The 24,593-nt window shown below is 42.7% G+C and overlaps 2 protein-coding genes across 2 annotated transcripts; one reads left to right on the forward strand and one right to left on the reverse strand.

Moving 5' to 3' along the window:
* Positions 1-882: 882 nt before the first annotated feature.
* Positions 883-7,267, reverse strand: LOC139922279 (BAR/IMD domain-containing adapter protein 2). The gene is made up of 14 exons (XM_071912755.2): positions 7,191-7,267; positions 6,921-6,996; positions 6,459-6,545; positions 5,701-5,762; positions 5,514-5,585; positions 5,241-5,378; positions 4,334-4,486; positions 4,043-4,219; positions 2,958-3,597; positions 2,265-2,463; positions 2,095-2,160; positions 1,411-1,579; positions 1,201-1,241; positions 883-955 (listed from the first exon to the last, which is right to left on the reverse strand). The coding sequence occupies exons 1-14, from the start codon at positions 7,236-7,238 to the stop codon at positions 883-885; spliced, it is 2,001 nt and encodes a 666-aa protein (XP_071768856.1). The 5' UTR covers positions 7,239-7,267.
* Positions 7,268-18,620: 11,353 nt separating this feature from the next.
* LOC139922310 (neuronal pentraxin-2) lies at positions 18,621-23,441 on the forward strand. Its single transcript, XM_071912795.2, has 5 exons — positions 18,621-19,319; positions 20,408-20,846; positions 21,415-21,668; positions 22,698-22,877; positions 23,232-23,441. Exons 1-5 carry the CDS (start codon positions 18,621-18,623, stop codon positions 23,439-23,441), a joined length of 1,782 nt encoding a protein of 593 aa, XP_071768896.1.
* The last annotated feature ends 1,152 nt before the right edge of the window (positions 23,442-24,593 follow it).

The following is a 24,593-nucleotide window of genomic DNA, read 5'->3' on the forward strand; positions in this document are numbered from 1 at the left end:
TCCTGGATCACCTTCATTAGAATCAAGAAAATGCAACAACCTGGCAGCTATCCTAAAAAAAAATAATAATAACAATTCTAAAACAGGAGCCTGTCCTTTTCCATGACACTTCATCACAGTGAAGGTGAAATTACACTACGAACACACAACCTGCTATTAGGAGCCAGTCCCTAATTGGGTTGAACTAAAAAACTACTCTTCTGAATATTGGCACAAAAACAGAAACAAACAAAAAACTACAGTAAGGGTTATGTCAAAAAAAAAAATTGCAATGCAAAACAATTAGAAAAATAAGAGGCATCCTTCAGAGGGCAGGGCAAAGTGTCAGGGGCTTAAAAATGTTAGTTTTTCTGGACGGGCAAACTATGATCGCTAATACTAAACTACCTGTTCATTATAGCCAAACATCACCCTTGTGTTTCATAAAGACTATAGTCTAGATATCTCCATTTTCATCCTCACATCTCATTCAAACAGAATTTTCAAATGTTATAGTGGGCTTGTTTCTACTTTTTTTGTCCTAATTAAATGATTAGAAGTACAACACAAAGGCTGTGAAACTAAGATCACAGACAGGATTACCTTAAAAGTGAATGTGACTGTAATTAGATCCATAACAGATCGACCTTTACACCTTTGATATTTTTTAATTTAACAATGTTTCATTCTTGCCCATATGCAGACATATGCAATTCGCATATGTCAGAAACACAAACCTCATTAACCTGTATTTGATTAAATTGCAAAAACAAAAAAGATCTAATTTAAAATACTATTGCAAAAAATCAAAATGAACCAATATGCTAATTCCAGGATTCAACCTGAGGCTCAACACAGCAGCAGATCACAGAGAACCAGATCCCTGCTGTGGGAATCCACAACTTACTCAATGATGGGAGCTGAGCGATCATTGGTGACGGTTTTTCTGAGTCGGACGTGGGCGAATGGATTGGACCTGAAAGGAGGGGATGATAAAAAAAAGAAAGGTACCACATATTCAAAAGGCATGATAATCTATAGTCTTTCATCCCACTATATCTGTTATGACTAATTCTAATCCTAAGGGGCATCTGTCTGACTTTTGTTCCACTGACACTAATGGTTCAATATATAAACTGTTTATCAAGACCTTGGCAAGTTGAATCCTGTATGTCATTCCCTGTTTGGTAGGAATTTTACCCCAAATAAAAATATATTTACCTGGTTGGAGAGGGCGGAGGAGAGGCCAAATCTGAGGAGAGCTGTAATGCAGAAGAGAAGAAGGGTATGAGAACCACATCTAATATTATGTTGTAAAGTTCTATTATTATAAGGCGTTTATACCTCTTGCATTAGCATTGACAGAGTGGGTCGGTGTGGAAGGCCCATCCACTCCAACCCTTGACCTTTTCCAAAAGGCTTCAGGCTGACCTGGTTGCTGTCGGCCATGCTGTACGGGCGCGGGCGGAAGGTGCTGACCCTCTGGGGAGGAAGGGAGCGCTCCTCCTCTGACTCAGGGGTCAGGGATGTCAGACCTGGAGACCCAAGCTTGTCGAGCTGGCCGGTGCTGGTGCTGTTGGCCTTAGATAAGAAGAGAGAGCTGCAGGGAAAGACACCGGCAGAGGAAAGAAAAAAGACAGAGGAAATATTAGGAGAGTTGAGGGATGACAATTTCATGTAAATTCATCAACAATGCTGTTGGTGTTGGAGAGCGAAGAGAATCTGTGGGGAAAGGGTGTTGAATGACAAGGATATAGAGAATGGAAAGATTGAAAGAGCAAAACAATAAGGATCATTCTGCAGTTTTTGAGCAGCGGTGCACTTTGTCTGTCTGGAACGAAATTTGTTTTCATTTATCGAGAACAAGGATGGAAAAAGGGAAGGATGTCACATTCATTTCAACAAGAAAACGACCCCATTCAGATTTCGGTGAATCAGCCAATGTTATAACTTCCTACTTGTCAAATTATTGCTATTATATTGACACACTGTCAAAGTAATAAGACTGAAGAGGAGTGAAGTGAAGAGGATTTCTATTATTAATAATGTCAAGGTTCATCAATCTCAAAACCCCTCAGGTTTCAGTATTTGTAAAATGTTTCTTCGTTGACTGACCTGCTGTCGAGGTTTTCCAAGTTATTGTGGTTCTGCTGAGTGTAGGAGAAAGGGAACCAGCCTTTCCTGTGAGGGAAGATTTTATGTTAACGTTATCAACAATAAATGAATGAGGGATTCAAACATGGAGAAACGTCTATGAGTGTGTTTGATTTGTTAGTGAAACATACCGTCCAGTCCGTTCGTTCTGCCCGTAGTGCCAGCCGTCTCTGGCCTCAGAGATGAGCAGGGTGATGCCGTCACCAGGCAAGAAGTGAAGTAAGCAGGCTCCGCCGCCCATGCTGCCCTCTGACCCTCCAGGTGAGTGCGCAAACACGGCTTCCACACGTGTCGGTCCGGACAGGGGCAGCATCCTGGGCAGACTGGACCCTGGATAGAGGAGAAAGAGAAAAAAAGGAAGGGAGGGGTGGAGATGAGAGGACAGAGAGCTTGAACAGGGCTGGGCGATATTCTATATATATATATCTATATATATATAGATATATATTATAGTATATCGTCTTTAAATGGGGTCATATGATGAAATTATGATATTGTAATATCGTGATAACCAATTCTGTTGTCTGAATTAATGATACAAACCATAAATAAACAAAAAATTCTAACAAAATGACATCTGTCATATTGTAGGGATATCATTTGACTTTCATAGTTTTGGTTTGACATTGCCATGCTTTTCAATGTAATGAACATCAATTGGTTTATGTAACATGTGATTTCATATCTGTGAGCAGATATCGTGATCTATATCGATATCAAAAAACGTCCCTATGATTATCATAATATATAGTTTCTTCCATATCGCCCAGGACTAGATACTCACACAACAGTTTGAAACAGGCGGACCAGACATCACAACTTACCCTGAAAACCAGCCATTCTCATTTCACTGACTGGTCTCCTCGGCAATGGCAGCGTTGCCGTCGCATACATCTCGGCAGCCTTCATCAGCAAGGGATTATGGGAAAGTGATGAAGCGGTGCTTCCTCCGGGTCCCACCTGTTGGTGCAGCAGCTGCACCGGAGTCATGGCCCTGGAGAGAGGGGCGCTGTGGGGCAGAGGAGGGCTGTGCGGAGCGCTGTGGGAGATGGGGAGGGTCATGCCCTGCAGAGAGCCGCCGGCCGGGGAGACCTGGCTGAGCGACAGCACTGTGGAGGGGATGAGGCTGGGGGACAGGTTGGAGGTGCTGGTGGCCAGGAGGAGAGGGGTCGGGATGCTGGAGGTGGAGGGGGTAGATGTAGCTGGGCTGGCGCTCCTGCTGGCTCCGCCCTCAGCCAGGGGGCTAGCAGACGCACTGAGAGGGGTGCTGGTGTGTTGAGGGGAGGCTCCTCGTGACACACCGCCGGTCGCTCCTCCGGCAGCCGGGGAGCGGAAAGTCTGGGGGGAACCCTGCTGCGGGGAGGTGTCATTCTGAGAGGTGGAGGAGGAGGGAAGGGAGCGCTGCTGCTGGGAGCGGGCGGAGTCTCCGTTCAGCAGAGGAGGGACTTCTTGAACAGAGAGCCGCTGAGAGAGGAGGAGGGAGAATGTAAAATACCAACAACTAGAATGACAGACAGGAGTAATTCATTCTTAAAACTATAATATCGTCACTGAAAACCTCGCTTTTCCAAAATGTGAACTTTCCAGGAACTAACAAAAACAGCCTTGATTTTAGCTTGACCACCATGCATTTTTGAGTTTATCCAGTGGGGTTTTGAAAGCCCAAGGAGAAGTCTCCCAACCCATAGAGGGCCACGTAATCCTTCAATTTAAATTAAAACATGAAAATCATCTAACTTGGACTAACAAGGTTTCCACATGACAACAGCGATATGATACATTGCACAACTATGTGAACATTTCAGAGTATCTAACCACAGTGCAGCTGAGATTAGGAATCACAACTGAAAAAATTATTAGCTCAAAAATAAAACAGAATCAGAGTCATTATAAATGAATATTCCCTCACCTGCTCTGGCTGAGAGGAGCCCAGCTTGGTGTGGCGGAGGACCTCGGCTATCCCAGCAGCCCCGGAGCCTTGAGGCGCGGTGTGACGCAGCAGGTTCAGCGCTCGCTCTGGCAGCTTGGTGGGCTGGGAGCACGACTGCTGCCACGATGACAGTTTCTGGGACAGGAGCTCTCTCACCTGGGTCGTGTTCAAAAGCAGCACAAGAGAAAATAAAAATGTCAGTAATCTGAACAGCACGACATGACGTTCAGCTTCTCAACAGGCCAGAAAGCTTAAATATCAGCAGATCACCTTGCAGTGGTAGTTGATAAGCAGCTTGGTAACAGAACACTGTCTGTCCACCAGGAAGCAATATCTTCTTCTCTCCTCAGTTAGCGCGGACTTGTAACCCACGGCAACGAGCGTGTCCAGCTCACCCTGGCGACGACTCATCAACTCCACGAACTGGAAGAAAAGTGGAGAGAGGTTTCAATACAAACATGTACATGCTTGTGCATACACACACACACACACACACAAACACACACACACATGCATGGACGATTTACACATAAATACACACACACTACAAAATGGAGACGGAGTGACCTTTAATACACATTGTAAGGAGAGATGAACAACAGTGAGACCAGGAGGAAGATGTGACATCATATCCTGCCTGTTGAGCAATGATAACAAAATCCAAATCACAAAATATTGTCCCTCACCCTGTTGACCTTTTCTTCCAATGTACCCCCTCCCCTTTTTATTTCCCCTCCAAATCGCTAAATCCTCTCTCCCTCTTATATCACCCTTATTTCTGCTAATAATAAAAACCCTCGCACTAAGTTGCTTGTTTCCTGAAGAATCAGCTGAGGCAGATTGTCCTTTAATCTTATTCACAGTGGCCTGGTTCTCATACAAACACACACACAACTGTGCTTTTTAAGCCCCTATAATGCTGAGTAAGATGTTTAGGATCCATGCGTATGGAGGATTATTATTTCTCAATTCTAGATAAAAGAGTTCACTGTGTCTTTGTCACTTAGGCTTACCTGTCTATATATATATATATATATATACATATATATATATATATATATATATATATATTATTTGTATTATGTATGCTTGTGTACAATATGATCATGATGCTTATAGAGGTATCATTATTCTTGGTTTTCATCACTGCACAGTTTGAGTGCTGGGGTTCAGTTACCTGCATCTCCCGGTCTCCATACTTGTTGGGGTGGCGGCTTCCCTGGCTCTTCCTGCGAAGCTTCTTGAGCTGGGACTGGCAGCGCTCGATAGACTCAGATTTGGACCTCCGCTCACTCTGGTACTTCTTCAAGGTGGCCTGAGAGAACAGCAAAGAATCAAAAAAGGAGTTGCAGTCAGAAAAATGTAAGAAGCATGGGATGAAACAAGCTTAAAGAGAGCTAATCTTTAAGGACAATTTACAGGTGCACCAACTTCAGGTAGACCAACTCACTGTGAGGTATTTGATGTCCAACTCCAACTTCTGCTCCAACTGGGCAAGCAGCTCCGAATGAAACAGCTTCAACTGTTGACGAATTGGATCCATATTAGTTTAAACACAACATACTGACACTTCAACATCTGCATGAAAAGCCGGCCTTCCATATAGAGCGACTGAGTGCAGCAATACAAACTCTCACCACGTCTTCCAGTTGCACCTGAATCTGTCTGTGGACCTCAGCCATCTGAAACAGTGTGTCTCCTGGAAGCAACAGTAAGGAAAAAGGAAACAGTGAGGACATTAGCAGCACATGATTTGGACAAAAAAAAAATAAGTCTGCTGCTTTATTTCTGACATTGTATCCTTAGTCGCTCCAGAAGCTGTTACTCTTCTACCAAAAGAGCCAGATGCTGTTTATCTAGAGTCTGAGGGTTATATCTGTGCACCGATAATCTGCTGTTCACATTTATTTCGACATCAACATATATTCCACATACAGACACCACACTAATAAAAATGTCACATGTTTTGTGTCTCATTTCCACCCAACTGGCGGTCAGCTGTAAGTCTGTGTCCCTCCCTCGCTCCCTCGCTCAGAGAGCACAGTAGTATGTGGTGTCTGGCATCTCTCCCTCCCTCACTCCTGCCTGCCTCCCCCGCTGTTTTCAGCATTACAATGAGATCATGTGGTGTTGTTAATCTCTCAACAATGACCCTACTCTCTCCCTTTCCCTCTGTTCTCTCTCATGTCTCTCTCTCTCCCTCTCTCTACATTTCCTCGTTCCCTCTCGCCTTCATCTCCTCGCTCACCGACACATGCGGCGGGCTCACAGATTTCCCAACTTCTCCCTTGCTGTCACATCGACTCCCTAAACTTTTAAAGGTCTATCTATCCATCGATTCCTTTTTCATTTTTCCTCCATAACCCCCGTCCCTCTCTGCCGCCCGCCCACTCACCCAGCTCTTTGGAGCCCTGGCTGTCACTTGCCAGTTCTCCTAGTTTAACCAGAGCGTCAAAGTAGCCTTTGGCAGCCACGGTCACTCCTGAGGAAGAGAGCACATTTTTAGAAAGTGGTCTGTAATGGTCCTCTGTACAATATTTATCATGTCAAACTGAGGTTTAGCGCCTTGGCTTTCTTATATTCAAGCTTCTTTTCCATGAACACACTTTTCCCTTGCCAGTAATGTTCAAAAATGGTCCGAAAAATCCAACTTTACTGGATATCTTCACCACATTTGAATCATTCGAAGTCCCAGACATCAACACAACAAGTTTAATAGTGTAAAAATGACATTGAGGAGTTTACTTTACAAAGTGTTGCATCGATTTATCAGATGAAGTGATGAGATGATGTTGAGTGTTTCACTGAAAGGCCTCATGGCATGCTACAGGGTATGATGGTGGAATCAGCCACTAACCTGTCAGGGCTTTCTCATAGTTCTTCCCCATGGTCACAAAGTTCTTCAGACTGGGGTTGAACTGGTCCAGAATCCCCTAAGCAAGAGCAGACACAAATCATATTTTCTTTTTTCAGAGGCCACATTGCAAACCGTTGTGTGGAAAGCGCTGCCAAACGGGAGATCATTTCCACAGGAGCACAAACGAGGGCATTCGCCTGACTACATTCATACACAGTTTCATTGTTGTGGCAGACGAGACAGACAGAGTAACAGACAGACATGCTGTACCTTATAGACATTTTCTGTCATCTTGTTGACCTCCTCAGTGCGAGACATGGTTCCTCTCTCTCTCCTCACTTGTGTATTGTCACTATGTATGTGTGGATTGGCTTCTCCTCCTGTTGATCAGGGCCCTAGGCTTTACAACAGACAGAAATCCCCTAAAAACAACAACAACAAAAAAATAGGAAAAAACACAAAGCGATGAATGAGTAATAATGACTCAAACTTTCCCCATAAACTTGAAGAGAAAGAACAAATCTAGGTGCATTACCTTCAGGGGAAAGAGGACTTCAGAGCACTTACTTGCATTTATCTACATAGCAATAAATGTCCGAAATTCGCATTGATCCAAGTATACAGATGACCTCCTCTAACAACTGTATTGATAATAGGAGGGAGGTTTCAGATATTATACTGTATACAACCAACTGGAAGGATTATCTATGGCTATTAGGGAGCAACTGCAAAATCTCTCAAAATCTTATATTCACTAAACAAGAAACTTCGTCAACTACTGCATGTCCACTCAATCATTCAATGAGGTCTCTCTCACACACACACACACACACACACACACACATACAGAGGATGTATGAATGATTGAAAGGTGAGTGGACATGCAAGGGATGCTGCAGTGTGAGGGAGCTTGACTTCGGGCCGTTGGACAATCAGACTGCACTCGGTCAGACTGTCTTTATGTTGTGACTGAAGGCGGCAGTGTTATTTCCCCCGGCTCTTGCTTCACATGGATCCCATCCGTGTCTCCGTTGCCAGTTCCTACACTATCGCTCCGCAACACTAAGGCAACCCAAATATTTCTCCTAGATTCATGTGCCAGAGCAGTTATACCATTTCAGATAAGAACAATGGGCTTTTCCAATCCAAGTCACAAGTGTCAGGGCGCTGAATAAACACGGGACAACAATGTTTCCTTGGCAGGGAGGACGATCAAGGCGAGCGCTCCAGGGTCAAAGGAATTCCAGCCTGGATTTGATGGCAAGAGGCTCACTCAACTCAGTTTTCCCTGCGCAGCCCTCCTTTGTTTTCACAGCGAGATTACAGGGAAAACTTTGACCCATATCAAGTAATGGCATATGACACAAAGAAAACATTTCCAGACTGCTGCTCATTAAGGCCACACTGGCACAGACTGAAGGATGTGAGGTCTAGGTGTAAGACTGAGGAATATTAGGTCAGGCTTACTCAGGCGGTGAATTAGCACCTTGAGTTGTGTCCTAACTCGTTCATTTTAGTTTGGTTTGACAGACTCTATAACTGAGCACTAGGTAAAGAATTCACTGAGAGTACAAAACATTAGGGAAATCTTCCTGATATTGAGCTGCAGCCCCTTTTGCACAATCCACATTTCAACTGTCCACAACCCTAAAAATCTGCTCTGCTTCTCCTTATCTACATTTCCTCCTTTGTGATTGGTAGATTTAATAAGGGAAATGAATAAGGGATAATGGCTTTTACCTGGGTTCATCTCACCAGTGTGCTTCATGAAAAGAGTAAGGGTTCCTAATATTTTGTATATTCAGTGTATTATGTGTACAGATCCCCGCTCTAGGTGGTTTAACTCTAGGTTGGCCCTAGAAATAATGTTTTTTTGTTTCTCAATGGGAACAGTCTGTAGCTGGATAGGGGTTTACATACAGAAGGTGCATTCAAATGGTTAAGCTTGCCTACATTTCTTCAAATGGTCTTGATGTCACTGCTGCATTCAAAAATCATCCAAATAACAACAAAATGAATCAAATGTCATTATTGTCTATGCAAATATCCACGAGATTACAATGAAAGGATTCAACCAAGTACAAATAGCCTTAGCATCCTGTGTAAAGTAGTATCATAATGTTTAAAGGATGTATGGAAGACGAATAAATTGTACTTTTTGGTAGATTTGAAGATATCTGTTTAATCAAAGCAAATTAGACTGGCTATCCGGCAGTAGAATGACATTAAAATGACTATCTGGCAGTAGACTGCTGCCAGATAGTCATGAGGGGATCCGTACAAGGCATTTATTCATTCTTCAGGATGTGATTTAGTTTTCTCTACAGATCAGTTAATGAAGCAACATAGTAAAACAGTACATGAATGCAAGATGTTCCATTTTCCCACACCATCGTGGTGATTAAACCCTGATCACATGGAAATAATTGAATCTACAGCTGAATGAGTGAAATCAACCGAATCACTGAAGCAACTGCGAGGAAACCAAAGCAGGAATAATGAAATATAGCAGGTCTGCGTTTAAATCTAAATCGAAAGACATTAGTCAACCACACTGTGGAGTTTTTTCCTGTGTGAAAATGTAGTCTGCCATCTGCCGACACTGCTGTCCAGTACCTGTTGATCTCAACAACTCAGCTGCACTTCATTTGTAAAATAGTTACAAATAATGAAAAAAAAATGGTTACATACCTTTTCTGATCTCATTGTTGGACACGAAAAAGGTTCGTGCGCGTCTTTGACTGTTTAATGAACAGTACAACACCCCCTCTTTTCTTCCTATTACTTTCCCTCTTCGTTAGTGGGGGGTTGTTTCATCCACCAGTGCACTAAATCTCAAACCCCCTCCACCCCTTTTTGCATGCCCTCTCTCTCTCTCTCTCTCTCTCCCTCCCTCTCTCTAACTCACTCACTCACTCACTTTTTCTCTCTCTCTCTCTCTCTCTCTCTCTCTCTCTCTCTTTACTCCCAGGAATCGGGGTCAGATATTTGGTGCCGCTCAGTACCTCTCCTCATTACTGAGCCGATTATCAACATGCCTTCACGCCCGCAAACCGGCCAGAAAATCACCAACAAACCCCCATAAACCCAGCAAGCCAGCAGCTCCCTGCCGTTGGAAACCTCAGCCTCCCATTCTCTGACAATGTCCTCTCTCTCTCTCTCTCTCTCTCTTTCACTCTCTCTCTCCCTCTCTCGCTCACTCGGACAGAATAACAATGAGCTAACGGGACCCTGCCTGAATAGCGGCAGGGGAGAATAATGACTTGAACTTTTTAAACCAAAGACAACGGCGCAGGCATATCACTGGCCTATATACACCCTTCCCTTCCCATCGCACATTCCTGCCTCCATTCTGCAGAGAGGAGGAGGCCCGGGACAGAAGCCTTTCATTTGCTTTAGTGCAACAAAACTTCGAGGGGATAAGACATTATATATATTTAAAAATGACATAATATTCCTACAGGGACGTCTGGTGTGTCTGTGGGTCTCAATAGTGAGTTTTGTAGTAACTTGATATTTTTATCTTCTGTGATATCACTAGGCGTATAGGTCTATTCTTCATATTATATAAGGGATATATGAATATATATAATTTAGACACACCAATACAGCACACATAAGGAAAACTAACAGAACAGATAGAGCCTAAAGCAAGAATCATGTAGGTCTATGCATTTGGTCGTTGTGGGTTAGTATTAATGTACATTGCTCAATTCAGACTGGGGACAGACAGGGCCATAAAAATGGCCGCCTCCTAGTTTGACATCATTACCTATGGGACAGAACCACCAGCTGGTATCTGACATGCGCCCAAATTTTATGAAAGTTTGTAATTTGTGTCCGTCCTGCATCTGTACTGTTGTATTATGTGTGTACTTTTCATAGACGTTTTTACTGTGTCTAAGGTGAGACTGAAGACAAATTTCCGGCCTAGATTCGACAATAAAGTCCAATTTTATTCTACTCTATTCTATTCAACGCTGTTATGAAGCCTACTGGGGCGAGAGCACCGACTAGCGTCAAACCAGCAGACAGCCATCTCCATGAGAGTGGTCCAGTGTGAGAAGCTACTTGTGTTGCAGTTACACCGTTTCCCCAGCGGGAGGCAGCAGTGTGACGCAACTTCCCCTGTGTGCGTCAGGTGGAGACCAAAACAGACAGTGGCCCAGTGGGAAACCCATCTCTGCCAGCTTACACACACACACACAAACACACAAGTCTGTATGAATATATGTAATTTATAATCTTGACAAGTTGGGTCACAAGTTTAGTTTTGCATAAAGCCAGCAACTGAGATACACTGCACAGCAACAAGACATTTTATAATCAGGTGTTGACTAGACCTTACCTCATCACTGCAGCATATCGCTTCTCTGTATTGAAAATGTCGTAGTGTACAAACAGGCATAAGTGTCTACTTACAACATAGTCTGCTTGACTTCATAAAACCACATCAAGACAAACCTACATTAACTACTAGATCAAAGTGTCATTACTCTATAGCAGACTGTCCAGCAGCATCTCAAGTCAGTTCTCTCAGTCATTAGAGCTGCTTCCAGTTTGTCAGCCATAGCAGACAAACAAGCTCTGTGGGGTTCTGGGTCACTTGGTTGAGTTGTGTGGGAAACACCGCAGCGTCTGTGGTCCCGTGTCCTTGGACCTGAGCCGCAAAGCTGTTTGTGTCTGCTCACTTCCTCGGGGCCTAATTGACACACGATAAGGGGATTGACAGACAGACAGACCTCACCCACACTGGCCTAATAAACAATAAACATGACTCACCTACATCTCTCTCTCAGTCTATCTATCTATCTATCTATCTATCTATCTATCTATCTATCTATCTATTTATCTATCTATCTATCTATCTACATGTTTTCACACAGCAGTCCTCAGCAGTGGAAGCAGGTCCTGCTGTGCGTCTGAGTTTGCCTAGATGTAGATCAGTCTGCCGGGCCTTAGTCCACATTTTTCCTTGGACTCTGTCCAAATGTGTCACATGCAATTAGTGTCTCAGAAGATTAAGAATATCCTGACCAGAAAATGTCGTGTCAAAGCCTGCTCATGCTCACACATCAGCCTGTAGTAAAGCTTGCTGAGGTGCAACATCAGTCAAGAAACACAGCTGTAAACAATCTACACTGAATATACAAAATATTAGGGGCACTTTTTTCATGAAGTACACAGATGAGGTGAATCCAGGTAAAAGCCATTATCCCTTATTGATTTCCCTTAAATCTACACCCATCACAAATTAGAAAATGTAGATAAAGAGAAGCAGACGAGTTACAGAAGGATTTTTAAGTTTTGAGACTGAGATGTGAATTGTGCAAAACGGACTGCAACTCAATATCAGGAAAATTTCCCTAATATTTTGTACATGCAGTGTAATATCATAAATAACAGTACAGTCATCAGCCTGAAAGAGTACCTGGGGGTAATTCGGCAAATTGGTGCAATATGAATCTCAACAAATGTTGTAAAACTTGTGAAATTACATGTGAGCAGCTGAGATTTGATCTGGTATCTCAAGGCTAACAAATTAACTCCCTTGACCTTTTATGTCATGTTTATTTAAGTGGCTCGGCGTCTGCTCTTTTCCGCTGCTCGGTAAAAATATGTTAAGAAACAAGGTCTATCATATCAACACACCCTGCTATAAATACACCGGGAATACTGCCAACGTTACACCTTCAGTCTCACCAACCCATCTTTTACTACAGCCAGTATCCTGCTCCTCTGTTGTTATGTTCAGCCTTTAGCATCACTTCAGCACCTTCAGTTTAGAGACCTGGAAACAGAAATAGAGAATATTGCATTCATTTGTCGTTGAATGTGTTTACAGGTGTCATGTCTAGATGGCAGTGCAGTGATATGGAAGGCTATATTGGGAGAGTAGGCCATGCGTTGTAGATAATCTGAGCAGATAATTTCCATCCTGCTAATCTGATGAGATGTGATATGATTATTACACACTGCGGCATAGTGTGTGTGTCACTTAGCCCAGAGAAATGAATCCAGCAGCCACGTACCTCCAGCTAGTACTGAACAAGCTGAGTTTCATGGTCTTGAGTTTTTTGGTTGAGCAATACAGCTTTCCCCTGTAGGACTTTAGCTTTTGTTGGCTCTTCTGATTCAGATGTAAGAGTCTATGTAGTGGGACAGGCAGAACTGTGACTCCTCACCTCATTCACCTCAGAGGTTCACTTCTTTAATCCTCGACGCTCCAACAGGTTTCAGCTGAACCGCATGGACATCTGATCCAGTCCTTTGTTTCAACTGCATTTTCATCTGACTGATCTCACACAACTGTCCAGTCCATCATTTGATCAGTTAATTAGAGACTCCATGAAAGACCGTCAGGTTTTCTTAGACAAGGAACAGAAGATTCCTTTCAACTCAAAATAGATATTCAGTTCCAATATGCTTTATGTCAACTTTGGGGGGAAAAAATCATTACCTACAGTTAATCATTAACTAATTTTAAGAAATGGAGGATTCAGTCTGAAAAAGTGTTATCATTTTACAACCACAGAATTAAGTTACCCACTGTATTATCCAACAAAAACTACCATCATTTCTTTTAGTTTTGTGTTACCAATCATTTTGTAAGATCATGTGTAACCTTTTCAAATGGCGGAGATCTAATTTTGGAAAGAAACTCTTCATTTACGAAGGTGCGGACCTGAGCAGTTAGTGTTGTGATGTGAGCAGCCGTTACAAAGTTCAGGCCTTCTGGCAAACAGCTCAGACAAACTTCTGGCGCTATTGTGGCAAGTTTGTGTGAAGCTCATATTTTCACATGCAAATTAGTTTTATGGCAAACTTTGGGTGGTTTTCTGGAAACAGTTGTGGCAAACCACTGACATCTTGTAGTTTCTGATTGTTCTTTCTTGTATTTTTTTTTATTATTGTATTTCTCTGGCAGATGGCTGTGGTGACATTATGGTGAACAAAAGAGCATATTTGCAATGCTACATATTATAAGCACTCTTGTACATGAATAATTAACAGGCTAGAAACTAATTAAAGAAACATTTACAAATCCATTATATCACCCAGCCACATGAGATATGGAACCAAAACCAAAATTACACCCAGTGACCAACTGCAACCAGAAACAAAACCAGTGAAACAAAAAAACAGCCATCAGATATGATGCTAACTTACATTAAAAAAAAAGAAAAAATTAACAATGAATAGGATCATATGGCTGATTTTTTGATCATGCGAACTGGGTTGAGCTAAGGACATTTATTTAAAGATGGAAATACATTTTTCCCAATGGTCACAATAGTAACTGCACAAAAGTTCTCCACAAATTTGTCAAGAGCAGCTTTGACAAGATTGATGAAATTCTTCACTGAAGAAACAAGAATAGAGACATTTTTGTCTAAGCTGCACCTTGAAGCATCGATTTGCCACCTGTTGCCTGGATTTAGCAGCATCACACATATTAAGATTTGAAATAAAAAAATATTTCTGGTTAAACATAATGCTGAGAGGGTCTGATTTACACATTCATTCATTCATTTCATATTATTTCATGAACAATCTTTTGTCATATTGGTCACCAGACTTGCAAATTATTTAGTTGAAATGTTTGAGGCAAACTTGCTGCAAATGTGACAAATTTGCAGCAAGTTTGCCTCAAACCTTTCAGTTTTGTACTGGAGGTGACACCCAGAGGCCTGACAGCCAGAGGAGACATGCGACATATGCTAATGTGTCTGAAACCCTTATCTAACGTTAATATGGCATAAGTACTGCATTAGGTGTCTGTCCTGTAATCAACAGGCTGTTTGGGCCGGCTCCGCTGTTTGTGTGATTTCCTTTGACCTTAATATGAGCGGCCATCTGCTATCCCGCCACTCCTCTGTCTGCAGGTCAGACTGGGAGCGACATGGAATTAATCAGGCCAATTACCCCCGTGTTAAGATCTAGGTGAGCGGTGTGGGGGGTGTACTAGGCGTGAGGCCTGTGTGTGTGTGTCCAGCAAGAGGGGAGGTGTGATGGTGTGTGTGAAATGGAAGTAAAGCGTGTCTGTGTGGGTGTTCAGACAGGTGTAATCTGATAAAAAAAACAAAAAACAGCTACAACAAAAATACAGGCGCTGGAGGACTGAGCGAGCTGCCAAAAAGTCAACACAAAGACTGTCGGACTGGGAAAGAGGTGTGGTCATCCATGAAAAAAAGGGTGGAGGGAGGGGTAGAGATCGAGGAGGAGAGAAAAGAGAGGTAGAGAGGGTGAAGAAGGGATAGAAAGAGTTGAGGTGATGCACAGCTCTGGAGTAAATCTCTCCCAATCTGATCAGTGCCTGAGCTGGACTAACGTACTACTGCTTCACAACGTGGACACAGGAGAGAAGCCGAGGTAAGGACTCAGCTCTTCTCTTCTGTTCATCTGAAGTGTTTTCACAGTTGTTAATAGATGTTTGATAAATACCACTAGTGACTGACTGAGGCTTGAATCTGACAAGGCTTGATACTTGCCACAGCAGCATACATGAGGAGTTGAATGTCCAGAGTTTTCTTGCATTCAAAAGGCTTGTGGATTTATTGTAGACTTATGAGCAAAAATATATGAGTGAATATTAACATGCTTAAAAGAATAAGTACAGTTGGACCAGTGTGTTAAACTTTGTCTTGTCTTAGTTTCATTGTTTTAATATGGTGTAACAAGCAGGCCTGTAAAGAGCCATGGTGTGACCTTTTGCCCTATATTCATCCTTCAGTGTGTAATGTTTCAAAAACAGAATAGACTTACTTTATCTTACTCTTCTAATAGTTATGTTTCTGATTGTAAGTGGCCATAACAATGTATTGATGTTATTCCTACCCAGGCATGCCAGTGCATGCAGGGCTGAACTAGGCCTAGAAACAAGAACATTACAAAGCCATAAAGGCAGCTGCCTCTATGCAAATTAAACCTAATTGACAATTGGGCATAGAATATTTAAGTTAAATAGTATAAATAAAAAAAATATTTAGACTGATAATTTCTGATAATTAACATTCCAACTTGCATTACCTTTATGGTTGAGAAGTGTCTTGTGCACAGCTAATTGAACTGATAATCTATTTAATGCATACAAAGTAGCGGCCTCTAAAAGAGAATTTGAGAAATAAACCATCTACCATACGTTGATAGGTAGTCTGTTGTTTTGGCTACATACATACATAGAAATTTTGATGATAGGCCACATATCATCATATCATAAAAGAGTCCAAGTCTTAGCTGAGAAGCAAGAGTATAAAAGACTAGAAATGTGAATACATAATGCAACTGCATATGACTTACACTTTTCTTAGATTTTGCTCTACTTTCGCAAATGGCCAAGTGTCTTTCAACAAATAGTTTGTCACCCTACCCTTCCTTATTTGGATAGTTCAATGCTGATACTCAATTTACTATAAAATGACTATACTGCATAACTAAAAAGTTTACTAAGTTTCAGGTGATGCTCACAATAGTGTGAAAAGCAGTCTATAGATATTCAGTGTCTGGGTTAGGGTAAATCTTAGGGCGGGGTTTAATGTTAGAATTAGGGTCAGGTTAGGGTTGGGGTTAAGATTAAGAATTGTGTCAGGGTTAGGATTGGGGTTAGGCTAAAGTGCAGCAAATAAGGAAGTGACACTTTGTTGAACATCTACTTTTTGTCACCTGATAACTGAGTATCAACATTGGACTGTCCAAATAAAGTTTTACCAAGCTACATTTTCCCAAAGATAGTAATGTTAACGTTGATGTTTGGGTCTTGTAATGTAAAGAGATGATTACAGTCTAAATGCCATCCATCCTCTGTCTAGAGAGATTTTGTCCTCTCCTTTGTTTACAAATGGTGAGTGCTTTATTTTGTTAGGGTCAACTGTGGGCTAATTGCAGTTGTCAGCTTTTAATTTGGGACTAATATGGCCATATGGTGCTGGCATGGTGCACAATCCCAGTATTTCTAAACCAGCACTCATGGATTACCTACACACACACACACACACACGCACACACACAGACAAGCATGCGAGGCTGAGGAAGCCCACTTATCTCTGACTAAATTAGCCCAACAACTGTTGGCAATTAGGTTAATTGAGTGACCTGTGGGCGATAATAAACTTAGGGCTAAATGGTGGCGATTGGGCGTGACACGGTTCTATACCTCGACCATCTGTCTCTCTTCTAAGCCCCGTGAATCACAGGGATCAGCAGGAATGACAGAGACAAGCTACCCCTTTACACACAGGCTGTTTCCCAGGCTGAGGAAAACCCTTGAGATTGGGAAGGAGAGTGTTACAAAAAGAAGTTTACAAAAGAAGGGATTGTTGATCAGTTACAGTGAATTATGTATCAACTGTCAAGCAAAAAGTTTACCCAAGCACATGGCACATACCATATGCGTGCACCCACACCCACACACACACACACACACACACACACAGACACACATGTGCACGCAAACCCCATGGGAGAGGCTGGCCACTATAGAAGCAACAGGTGGTGCATGAGGTTTAGCTCACATCACATGCCACTTGAAATAATAAAGAACGTGTTACAGTTTTTTTTATTATTATTTTCCCCTTTATTAGACAGATCAAAGTAGAGACAGACAGGAAAGATTGGGATGACATGCAATGAAGGCCAAATTCGAACCCAGGACGTTGGATGTCCAGTCCTACTGTTTTTGAAAATAATAAAACAGTATTATTATGCAGTATCCATCCACAAACCTTATCTAGAAATACATTTGAGCTTAACAGAACTCTCTTCTGTGTTGGTTCCATCTGCTGTATACAACAATCCTCTGTGTTTTCATCGTCTACCAGGGCAATCCCTTCACTAACGCCCAAATCCAATTAATGAATTGGCCTTTGAGAAGAAATACACAGATCTACTGCCTGCTCTACTAGTCTGTGCTGCTATAAAACTCTTGTTTAACAGCAAATAGACTGTGGCTCACTGTGGGGTTCACAAAATCAAAACTGTCCCAGTGACTCCCATGGAAGGATGAATGAAAATGAAAATGAAAATGAAAATGTGCCTTGTGCTGGTCAGGGTGCCACACCTCTGACTTGTGACTAATCCTTGACTGGAGGGGTTCCTTGTTGCTTTGGCACATGCCATGTAAGGTTAGTGGGCAGACAGGAGCAGCTAACTGGGGCCAGAGACATTGTGCTGAGGCGGCGTTAATCCACCATCAGGTCCTGCTAAGAACCTGAGAGACTTCATGTTTGTCAGACCAGACTAAAGGTGTCTCTCCTCAGAAACTTTGTTTTTTTGTTTGTTTTTGTTTTAAAGAGAATGGGCAGTCTATCATAGCCCTAAACCAGGAGCAGCAAAAAGCACATTTATTCTCAGATTACTGCTAATAGATGCTGCTAAAACACCATGATCTAACCTCTGATGTTTTGTTTTACAGGGTTATTCCATTCCCCAGCAACACACAGGAAGAGAGAAACAAGAAGACATCCATGATAACAGTAACAATTCTCTCACACAACCAAGGAGGATAAGACTTTGACCAGAAAACTGTAATTTCAATTAATTCCTTACAGATCTGTGAATACTAAGTGGATGGAAATATTGTTGCCAGTCTTCTTTGTTCTCTTGCTCTCCGATGCCACCGTTACAGCAACAAAAACATCAACGTAACCTTTACTTCAAGTGGCATCACACATCTTGAAGTGAAGCCAACTGTAGATAGGAAGCATGAGGAACTCTCAGTCTCTACACCTGTTCACCTCCCTTATCCTTGTTGTGCTCTCCATACTTTCACTCCTCTGCCCTGCATCTGCTAGTTCAGGGTCGGACTATGACTATGGAGCCCACCCCCGCTTTGTGTGCACCCCTATTCCAGTGGACGCAGACCCCGCCTGCTTCCCCCCTGCAGGGCCTGGCATGGGGGGGTCGGGGCCCAGCGGACCAGGGCATCAAAGCACACTAGGGGGGCCTCCTACCGGCTGGTGGGGGGCGACCGAGGAAGCCAAAGCCACCATCCTCCACCTCAGGGAGAGCCTTGTCCAGCAGAAAGAGACCATCCTGGACCAGAGGGAGACCATCCGGGAGCTGACCGCCAAGCTCACCCTGTGCGAGGGCTTCGGACGGGGCGTGACGGCTCATGACGAACACCACGGCACGGCTTCACACCCCCACCAAGAAGAGGCGGGCAGTCCTCACACGTACACCGACAGCGGGCACTATAGCAACCAGCCGGGTCACCATGGAAACAGCAACCTCATACCGGACTCGCCACACTACCCCTCCATGGGGGGGCACCGGTCAGACGGAGGGCATAGCAACAACAACCAAAGGAAGGATAAACACATGACACCAGGGGACATAACATCATCACCGGAGCAGATGGAGAGGATGCTACAGGCGCTGAAGGAGAGGCTGGACAACTTGCAGGTGAGCAGCGAGAGGAGTAAACTTTGTTTAACTTTGTACTCGCAAATAAAGAGAACTGTAGAACACAACTATGGGAAAAAAAGAAAAAGCGATATGGATAAAAATGAAAAAAAATGAGTTCAAAATATATGCACTATAGTTGAGAAATGAGGGAGAGGTAGAGAGAGAGGGAGGCCTGGATGCAGTTATGCTGTCGTCAGAGGATTGTTAATTGAATAATCAACACAAGTCCCAAAGTAGAATGTACACTACACACTGAAGACAAAGGAATAATGAATTACTTAGTCGCATAAAGCTACTACATTGGCAAGGAAGCTGCCTGATTGATTGACTAAGTGGGTGGCAGCCGAATCAGAGATGGACGTCACTGTCTGATCTGGTAAAGACAGGGATGTAGCACAAGGTCACAGTGGATTGGGCACATTTGGATTTGTTGTAAATTTGGTTGTCTTAGAGTGAGTCTTGCTTTCTCTTCATTTATTCGGTTCCTCAATTAATCCCTGTTTCTATCTGTCTGTTGGCACATTCAATCATAATGTCTCTATTAATCAATCTTCTATTCGCTCTCTTTCTTGGATCGTGATCACAGACAGATGTCAGGGGCTGTGGGGGGGCACAGGTCTAAGATCAGTGTCAATTATCATGATCTCCCTTGACAGACTGGTAATCAGGGCATGCAGCGGGACAAAGCCTGGATTACCTGGCAGGGAGAGAGACAGAGGCAGATACAGGAAGACACATACACAATGAATGTGACAGGAGCAGACAAAATAGGGTAGATGCCCCACAGAGCCTCAAAGCATAATTGACTATTACATTCAACGACACAACATTGTTAATCGCGTCATTAGCAGGGCAATGACATGAAGTAAAGCACACAAAATGCTCTCTAAGACTTGTGAGTGTCAAACTAGCACATGACTCCTTGAGCTTGAGGTTCAAGTGTGTGTGTCCATACCAAGCAGATCTGAGAACAAACATCAGCTGTGTCCTCTCTGTATTAAGTAGGAACCACAGGGATTAAGAAACATATTTTTAACAAATGCAATTGTAAATTTCCATAACAATGTATGGTGTTATTTCTGCAGAAGAGGAACACATCTACGACGTACTCCAGCTCTCTGAAGGAGCTGCTTCAGAGGAAGATCGGCGCTCTGGAGCAGCAGCTGCAGCACCGCACTGCGGCCCTCAGCAGCCCAGATCACCACGACGACGACAGCAGTCACCATGATGACGGAGACCACCATGACGATGATCACCACAACGACCGCCATGGAGAAGGACACGATGACAGCCACCAAGACAACGACCGTCACGATGACAGCCGCACTGATGATGATGATGACCACCATGACGCCGATGGTGACCATGACGACCATGATGACAGCCATCATGATGACGATCGCCACAGCAACAAAGCAGATACTCATGGTTACTTGCCACGCACAGGATACAGAGCGCCGGGGTCCCGCTCAGGGTTTCATGCAAATAAACTGGAAACAATGCTGAGTCAGCTGCACCTCACAGGTACACAGCCACTCCAGCCACCAGGGTCAGAGCCATTCATGAATTGAACTGAGAATGCATGGTAAATTCCAATTCAATTCCTTGAGTTGGAATTGGAATTAGAATTGGAATTGGAATTGGAATTGCACCCAGCTGTAAGGAAACAGAATTGGAATTGAATTGGAATGAAATTCCACTTCTAAGAGAGGCTGTCTTGACTAAACATTATAAATCAAACATTATGAATCAAATAAAAGACAGTTAAACAAATCAAATACATTCAATCATAATGTATGTATTACAATAACATTATACATCAAATACCACCTGAAAGGTCCCTTTAACATTTTATGATATTGACAATATACAACACTAGGTGTAATCTCAGATATGTGACAAAAAACATGTTTTACAGAATTTCATTTCAACTTCCTGAAATTCCAGTTCCAATTCCTCAGTTGAATTGGAACTGAGTTAATTCATGAATTGACCCCAACCCTGCTAGCCACATTATAGCATGCAGTCACTATTAATAGCTGATAATGAGTTGTGTATATCCCCTATTCAAGACAGTGTTCTTCATTAACAGGTTCCAGCAGGAAGAAAACCAAAAGTCCTGATGCCTTCCAGATTGGCTTCCCCATGAGAACCAACTACATGTACGGGCGAGTGAAGAAGACCCTGCTTCATGAGATCTTCGCTCTGACCTTGTGTCTGTGGATCAAGGCCGGTGTGGGGCCCGGCCTGGGGACGCCCTTCTCCTACTCTGTACCTGGACAGGCCAACGAACTGGTGCTCATTGAGTGGGGGAACAACCCCATGGAGCTGCTGATAGACGACAAGGTGAGAGAGGAAAACTGAGCCTGTACAGCTCCTCTGAGTTAAACTCTGTATGTGGTGACAGTGTTTTGAGCCAAGACTCTGCCTCCACCTGCTGTCTAAACCGCTTCTTAACTTCTAAGATGTCACATCATTAAGACGGATGAATTTATAGGAGGGGACAGTGGTATGACAGAACCTGTTGACTTAAGGCCTTTGAGCTAATTTATTGCTCAGTATATAACTAATGCCTTGGCAAGGCAGTCACTTGTTGACAGATCGCTCTTGAAGTGATCTTGAGCAAGACACTGAACCTTTAGATACTTGCTCCAGGGTTGCAGCTGCTCTCTACGCCTCCTAAATACAGTGTGTGTAAAATGAGCAAATTTTAGTTACACCCTTACACAAACATTTCTCTGAGGCAGAGCTGCTCTGGCAGAAATATATCTCATCAGCTGAGTCAAACTTTAATGGGCAGTTTTTCTGTAAGTTACATTAGACTGAAACTCAGTGAAAAAGGTAAAGGGTAAGAGAGGAGGTAGCTAATATTATGAAGCCTAAAACTCTTGCAACGAACTGAAAAAATGCAGTCATATTAAGTTATCAAGTTTAGCTAGTTAGCCTAGCTGACCTTCCAAGTTCAAACTGCAGCTATTTAGGTAGGCTACTGACCCTAGAAGATCATGAATGCTATTGTCATGAAGGGTAATATTAGTGTCCTTTGTTTTGTATTTTTTTTAGTAGTGTTCCTTCTTTGCCATTCAAGTTTGCCAGTTAGCTAACTTGTGCTCTGAAATTCTGTGAACCTCTGTGAAACATCTTACTAAAACTCCAATCTGCGTAAAATGATTGAGTGCTCTTGATTTCTGAAAAGTTGGCCTGGGTGCTATCTTTTGTTTCTGGCTGGTTGAAGAGTTGAATGGGCGGCAGCAGCCACAGGGATGGACATACTGTTCATTAACAAACTGTATGTTCATAACTTCTGTACTGAACTGTATCATCACAGGACATGTTTACTGTAGTGCCTCACCATCTTGACCATCCCGTCCCCAGGCGGTGACGCTGCCCCTGTCTCTGAGCGACGGGAAGTGGCACCATGTGTGTGTGACGTGGTCGACGCGGGACGGTCAGTGGGAGGTCTTCCAGGACGGGGTGCAGAGGGGGTCCGGGGAGAACCTGTCAGCCTGGCACCCCATCAAACCTGGAGGGGTCTTCATCCTCGGACAGGAGCAGGTAAAAACAGAAGGAGCCATTCTCCGTAGATACAGACATAAACCTTTACAGTCTGAGTTGAGACCTGCGATGGAGTTCGGTGTTATTCTGCAATAGGCTTCTTCATATAATTTAACTATTGCAAGAATCAGTGTGGTGGGAAGTTTCTAAACCTACATGTGTATCTGATCTAAACCCCACAGTTCAGGTACCATTTCTCTGAGAATCTGATTCTGTTTTAGATACTTATTTCTCAAAAACGTTGAGTTGAACTGGACTATTCTCTTGTCTCCCTTATGAAAAAAAGTAATGATAACGGTGCTATGTGAATGTCAAAAAGATAGATTTGAACTATACCTCTTCCCTCCTCCTCAGGACACTCTGGGAGGTCGCTTTGATGCAACTCAGTCATTCGTGGGCGAGATCTCGGACCTGCACATGTGGTCGCACGTCCTGAGCGCCAGTGACATCTACAGCTTGGCCTCCTGTGGCAGCCACCTCAGCGGTGATGTCATCGCTTGGTCCGAGACGGAGGTGGAGCTGCACGGAGGCGTCACGAAATACCCCTTTGACCCCTGTCACTGAGGGTAACCGCCGGTGAACGCCGTGGAGACGCCTTGGAAAAATCCTGGAACTCACTGAGACAGTTCATCATCAAACAGCAGCGACAGAAACTGAAGGGAACTGAAGGAAAAAACACAAGTCTCACTGACTTTCTTCTGAATTCTGAATCAATGCCTTCCTTTTAACTCAACCAGTGACTTTTTCTTAAAAACAAAATGAAAGTGTTTTTATTACATGATTAATCTGTATTTACAGATACTGTGTAGGGACTTAGTGTTCTTGGGCCTTAGTTGTTAGCCACTATCCAATGTAATGATGACTTAGTGTTTTATTTTAAACGCACAAGCGAGTAATATCCTGTATGTGACATATTGTCATATTGTTAATAAGACTAAATACTGTAGATACTGTAGGGTCCCTTATAATGATGTTACCAGGCCTCATGGTTCTCTTGTCTGCGTGGTGAAGTGACTTATGTTGTTAGTTTTGAATGAGGGAAGAGACACTGAGAAGTGTGCTGGGGGATCAATTTGTGCTCTGGATTCTCTTTTAAGGAGGTTTCCATGGAAGATACAGCTAATTTACCAAAGAAACTGTAGAATTAATTTGTTTTGCCCTTTTTATATTTTTTATTAACCTATGTATCATAGATTGATCATGTTTTATTGATATAATGCCATTCATTATATTTCATGAGACTTGATGGAGAGCCTGACCATGATAATTGCTTGACAGGAATCACTTAGGTTACACAATTTTACAGATTCTGCTGCTTTTACAATCATTACATGGACTCCTTTTCACAACTTTTATATCCTCTAAAATGCATTCAAAAGCATTTTGTTTGTTTTGTTCATAACATTTCTCACATTTCTTTTACAATCCATTAGATGTTATCGTTTTGAAATATGGCATAACACAGTATTTACTATTTGTTATACATTTCTTGTAATGAAGTATTTGTTTTGTAGCTTTGTGATTGCTTAAATGATCTGGCCTTGACTGTATATTTATTCTTGTACATAAACCTTTGAAATATTGTATTACATTAGCCAGGTTAAAACTTTGTCTGCCATTGTTTCTTGAAGTTATTCTTTGAACAGTATTTTGACACTAAATAAACAAAAATGTGTTAAGATACATGTCCTAGTTTTTCATTCTCCATGGGCTTTG

This window comes from Centroberyx gerrardi, chromosome 12, assembly GCF_048128805.1.
Source record: "Centroberyx gerrardi isolate f3 chromosome 12, fCenGer3.hap1.cur.20231027, whole genome shotgun sequence".
NCBI lineage: Eukaryota > Metazoa > Chordata > Actinopteri > Beryciformes > Berycidae > Centroberyx > Centroberyx gerrardi.